Genomic DNA, 6,000 nt, shown 5'->3' with positions numbered 1-6,000 from the left:
CGGCGCGGCCGGCTGCAGGTCCGCGGTGAGGCCCTGCGCGGGCTGGGGGGAGCGGGCCCTGCTCCAGGGCTGCCCCGGCCGCCGTCTATGGCCCGGCACGGCAGGGCCCGGCACGGCTCGGCACGGCTCGGCAGGGCCCGGCACGGCACGGCACGGCACGGCACGGCAGTGCCCGGCCCGGCACGGCACGGCACGGCACGGCACGGCAGTGCCCGGCCCGGCCCGGCCCGGCACGGCACGGCACGGCCCGGCACGGGCCGGGGTGTGTTTTCTTGGGGGGGAGCTGCCGGCCTCGCCCCCCGGCGCTGCCTCGTCCTGGCAGCGCCTCTGAACACCGAAATTGTGGGGGTTACGGTCTTATTGTCACCTGACGCTGTAAATCTACAAAACGCCGTAGAATATGATGGGGGGCGGGGCAACGTTACAGAAACCCATCAGTCTTTTACCTGAGCTTCCCCCCTCCCTGCCCAGGAGACACGGTGTTTTTTCCTTTCCTTTTTTTCCTCCTCTTTTCTCCATTTCTGATTAGCGCCCCCCAGCACCGCAGCATCTTCCCCTGGGCTGAGGTAGCGTGAAATGTCTCCTGTGCTCTACAGATGCCCCGTCCCGCGTCCTGCCAGCCTAACGGAACGAGCCAAGAAGCCCTGCAGTATGAAATCGAAGAGCTGAAACAGAAAGACCTTGCTCTAGACCAGGAAACTGCACAATTATTGTCCGAGTACGTCCTTGGCGAGCTCAGTGGCCGCTGTGATGCCTCAATTATTTTTGTTTCAAAAAAACCCAGCGGTCTAGGGCTTAGAGCTAAAAGCCGTCCTCTTACGCCACCGTTTTTATCGTGGCGCTGTGCAACGTTGATTACAGCGTTGTCTTGATTTATGGGACCCGTTAAGAGAGAACTCTTTCCACTTTATTTGGTAAAGCAAACCCAGGTTTTACTAGGAGCTCGGATAGGAGGATTTTAACTTTACCCCAGGTGTTGCTGAGGCAATTACCTGTAAACTGGGAATGAACGGTTTTAACCGTCGTGATGCTATGACACATCATGCTACCAGAAGGCCTTGCTCATGTGAGAATTAAAATGGAGATTGTGGCTTGTATGACCTGCCCGGTTTAGCCCCGGATGAAACGGTTTCCTTGTTTCTTCCATCCTGATCAAGGGTTTATTTATTTCCTGTCTGAAGCAAGTGGGTTAAACGTTTGTGTTCAAGAAGCAGAGGTGTTTCCCAGGCAAGCGAAGGGCCTGGAAAGAGACGGGTGCCGCTTACAAGGTAGCGCAACTGCTTTAACTGTGGTTTCTTATGACCTACTGTGGCAGCTGCTTATTAGCAGCTCTTTTGAGGTAAAGTTGCTGCTTGGTTTTTAAAGAGAGGGTATCTCTGTGGGTTATTTGTTGCAAAGGAGTGTTATTTTCTAAGGTCACGTGTAGTACAGAGAATGGAAACGGCAGAGCAACAAAGGCTGTTCCCAAAGCTTTTTTGCTTTACCACCACGCATTTTTTTTTCACTAGCTACAGATTAGAGATACAGATACAAACTGAACTCACCACAGCCTATTCCTGTTTCTACTTTTACAACCTTTTACAAAATAAAAACCAACAAAGAAACAAAACCAAAAACCACAAACAGGGGTGAATTGTAGAGAACAGAGACAGTGGGTTGTTTTGACATTGGTAATGTGCAGCTGAGAACCTGCAGCAAAGAGTCAAATAACTTTGAGGGAGCACGAGAAGAAACCAGCATGAGACACAAAGAAAGGAGGGATGTGATCTCACCTGTGGAAGGCAAGTGACCAGCAGAGAGTAGCCTGTCGCAGCACTCTCCAAAGGAGCCAGCTGCAACCAGGTCTTTTACCATCACACTCTCCAGGGCAGTCCCTCTGCTGCCTTCTAGTCTCGCCTCATCCAGGGCACGCTCACCCTCTCTGCTTCTTCCTCGGCTGCCCAACTGCTTCACAGAACCAGCCACAGCTGCACCTTGTCTACACCAGCCAACCCACCGCCCCTGAAGCCAGCCCACAGCTGTCTGTTATCAATGCTCATTAACCCAGCTTCGTTCCTCTGCAGTAGCCTATAGTGCACAGCGCTAAGGAATGTGTTGTATGAACCTTCCGGGCCGTTCCGCGTCGATTCACAGTCAGTTACAAAAATTGAAGGACATGTCACAGGGCTTACGGCATGAACTTTTGGGAGATGGGTTGCGGAATCTTTTCAAGTCTCGGGGAACCACCAGACGGTTGCAGGAGTTTACAACACGCGGAGGAATATTGTTATTGCTAATTGTAGTTATACTGACCATTATTCCCTGTATGCTGAACTGTACAAGACCCATGATTCAAAAGTAGTTTAACCTCTAATGTTGTTTCTGCTCAAAATAAAGACGGGGGAAGTGTAGAGAGCTTTATGGCCAGTGCTGGAGGCCACGATGCCTGTGAAGGGCCTTGAAGGCTAAAGAAGAGAGAAAGTACGATAAGGTTGGCTGAACGCCCGGAAGGAAGACGGGATATGAAGCAAGGCCAGGGCGGATGCGCGATGCCACATCTCGGCGGCTGGCTGAGAACATGAAACCCACAGAGATAAGAAAGAAGAGAGAAAAAAAGGCAAGAAGTTCAGTGCATTTGCAGCTTAGTAATTAACCAATTATATGTAGCCAAGACGTGTGTGAACAGTATTGATTAACCAATGATAATTTAGTATGGGGCGCGTGAACAGCAAACGAGGATATTATAAGCGTGGGTTCTGGACTAATAAAAGGTCTTCTGGTTGAACTCGGGAGTCCACGTCATCGTCTCCTCAGGCAATGTGCTCCTCCTCCTCGTCTGCCATTGCATGGACCTGCAAGGCCACACCATAAAAGTTAAAACAACGTTCATGGTGCATTCACTCCTGCCTGTGTTTGTCTAGAGCAGCTGTGACGCTGCCCCTGGTGTTACCTGCTCAGAGAACTGCTGCACCTACTGCTGCCACATTCTCCGCACCTCCTTCCGTTTCTCTGCATACTGATGTCTTTCTGCCTGGAGCCGGGGAACTGACCCTGAGAGCTGTTCAAAACAAAACAAAACACAAAGAAAATCATATTGGCTAAATACATTTGGCAGTGACTGCTTCAGGGATAAAGCCTGAAGAAACCAGTGTTAACGCAAAGCTCAGGCTGCATTCTTCTGCCACACAAGTTTCTTTACAGACATGAAGATCTGGATGTCATTTCGTACAAGTCCTGAGCAACCCGGGTTTCCAGGCCTGCCCTTCTCCTCCAGTGCCACCTGCAACTGCTGCTTTGCATCCAGACTCCCTGCCTGATTTGACAACTGCCAAGAAAAATCAAAAAGTCACGGCAAAATGTTAACACGCCACTTCTGCATAGCCTTTCCCCTGATAGCAACCTGCCACATGATCCATGTTGCAACCTTAAAGTGCTCCAACTCACGGTGATGTTCAATTAAAAAAAAAAAAAAAAAAAAAAAAAAGAGGAGGGGGGAAGGAGATTAAAATCAAAAAGCTTAGATTTTAGCCCTGTAAAACAGGCTGAGCTAGACAGCTCCTCCCTACCAATTTTATATTTACTATTTGTTTGATTAAAACCTATTTTCTTAATCTAAAAATCTGGCTCAGAAACTCTGTGCATTTCCAGAGTCTGTATTACACAGCCAGATCAGATGGTATAAAAACCTGTGATTTTAAAAGTTGTCAAACACATCAGGAATTTAAAGCCAATGTCTGGAGCATGTCAGCTGGCACACAGTACTTTTCCCAGAAGAGGAGCAGCTGCCTTTATTTCAAGGGTAACTTAAGCCACTGACTGGGGAGGAAAAAAAAACCAGACCCAAAAACAAACAAAAGAGCAGTTTCTTCCCTCACAGGCTCAGGTTCACACCGGCTTGCTCTCTGAACTGCTAACAGCTGGCTTCCTGAAGTCCCTTCCTAACTGGCTGCTTCTCTTAACTTTCCCCAGCTGACCTTCAAGTTACCATTGTCCAATTCACCTTCTGCAAGGGTGGGTACAAACACCACCCCTATTCAACTGGCTTCTCAGTGAGACCACGAGACAGCTGCGTAACCAAAATGCCAAACAGATACAAAGCAGGAAAAGTCTTCGTATTGTCACGCGCTGTATGTTCAGTCACCCTCTCATATTGCAGAACATTCTTTTTGCAGACCAGCGTCACAACAGCTTTCAGCCTCCTGCTCCAGCTCCTTCAAACAGACCTTCTGTTCCTCAGAGGCCTCGCTGAAGGCCTTTGACCAAGAGGATGCCTTGATGGGGTTTTGTGCCTTCCTTTCAGAACAAGAGTTAAGCCTTGCCCCCACTCTCAGAAGCACAGTCTTACAACGGTCAGTGTGATCTACCCTCACAGCCTGGAAGCAGTATGGGCACCTGTTGGATCCTCCGTTCAGCCATTTCCAGTTTCTGATGCAAATCGTCCATACACAAATCCTTAGCTGAGATCTTGGAAGACAGGAAGTCAATCTCTTCTGACAGCTCTAAATTCTCCTGCTTCACTTCCTCACTACTTTTGCTGAAACAAACCAAAATTAAAGCAGCATCACTGTATGTACTATGGGTCCGGGCAAGTACATGTCATAAATTTACAATCCAGCTAGTCTTAACACTTAGAATCACAGAAACATCACATCCAGTCACGTTTTTTAAGCTGAATATCCAACCTCCCAAGTCACCACCTGTGGTGCATGCCCCTTGTGATGTGTTGTGGCTCTACCGGGAAGAGCAGTGTTACTCTGCAGTAACAAGCAGCAGATGGACTTACCTTTGTTTGTACAGCTCCTCTTTCAGGTCTTCTACCTCCTTCATTAACTGTTTGTTATGCTGGAGAAAAAAGAAATGAATGATTCAGCTGCAGACTTCAGCAAAATACTTCACCTTTAGCACATCAGCTGAACTGGAAAGCATCAGAACTTTGGCAAAATCCTTCAGGACAGGTTGCTTAGAACCTCCTGAATTTGCCAGGAATAAATCTGCTCAGCCTTTTCAAACGCGATGCTACTAACTGAACGTGAGGTCCTTTCTGCAGACTTCTGGATGAATATCAATACTGAAGTGTCTGCCTGATGGAGACCCTCCTGAGACAAGGTCTCGGTGGCGCTTCTGTTGCGTGGAGCTGGCAAGACTAATGAAGTAAGGTGCCGGATCTGAAGACAGCAACTGGACCATATGATTAGTGGTCACAGAAACCTGAATGAAGTTTGCCTTGACCATGGAGAACACAGGGCTTTACAAGGTTAATTAACAATTCAGAATGTTCATTTCTGCCTCTTCTCCGAGCAGGGACTACAGACTTTGCATTAGCGTACTGACAAGCAAATAGCCAAAGGCAGAGCTGCTGGTGAAGCATAAGCAGAGGTGACTCTTACCTTCTCTGCCTGTTCCTGCAGCATAGAGACGAAGGACAAAGTACGTTCCAGCTCCACTACTTTCTGGCGAGATGAACGTAAACGATCAGCAAGGCTCTCGGCTTCTCCTGAACAAGTCAGAACAGAGTGAGTTGAGGCTGGACCACAAAGGGCTTTTTGGAACTGCTAAACAGCACTTTCTACTTTGTCAACAAGCTCTTAAGGCAGCACAGAGCTTTGCAAGTCAGCAGACCTGGTTCCGCCCCTGGCTCTACAGGTGGCTCACTAGCAGCTCTGGGCAGTAAAGCTCTCGGTAACTACCATCCTCACTTTGAGGGAGATGACGAAACTTCCTCTGCAGAATAGGCAATATGTTGGTTGGGATCTTTCTTTCTAATAGAAGTTGTTGCTCAAACTTGGTTCAGAATGAAGGGCTCGGGTAAAACCTACCTTTATGCGATAGCTGTGTGGGAGTGAGGGTGGCGAAAAGGGAACTAAGTTTTAAAAGGATCAGAAGAAAGTCAGAAAGGAACAGCCTGGGGTAGTCACCGGGGCTGAACAGGGCTGACAAGGCTTTAGCGATGCACTAAAGAACCTCAACTGCCATGGGATCAACATGCTCCCACTTGGGGGCAGCTCGGGGGACAGAGGCAGC

At 48.7% G+C, this 6,000-nt stretch overlaps 1 protein-coding gene across 1 annotated transcript in view; it reads right to left on the bottom strand.

Annotated features, from left to right (window-relative positions):
- Positions 1 to 216: 216 nt before the first annotated feature.
- Positions 217 to 6,000, bottom strand: part of LOC308069078 (golgin subfamily A member 2-like) — a 41,717-nt gene continuing 35,933 nt past the window's right edge. The window contains exons 2-3 of the mRNA XM_080400824.1: positions 4,372 to 4,513; positions 217 to 3,037 (exon numbers count right to left, since the gene is read on the bottom strand). Of these exons, the coding sequence (XP_080256950.1) occupies positions 2,951 to 3,037; positions 4,372 to 4,513 (229 nt within the window). The 3' untranslated portion in view covers positions 217 to 2,950. The remainder of the gene's footprint in view (positions 3,038 to 4,371; positions 4,514 to 6,000) is intronic.

The sequence above is a fragment of the Falco punctatus genome (assembly GCF_963210335.1).
Source record: "Falco punctatus genome assembly, chromosome: 9".
Taxonomy (NCBI): Eukaryota; Metazoa; Chordata; class Aves; order Falconiformes; family Falconidae; genus Falco; species Falco punctatus.
Note: the sequence above shows the minus strand (reverse complement) of the source record. Positions and strands in the feature narration are given on the sequence as shown.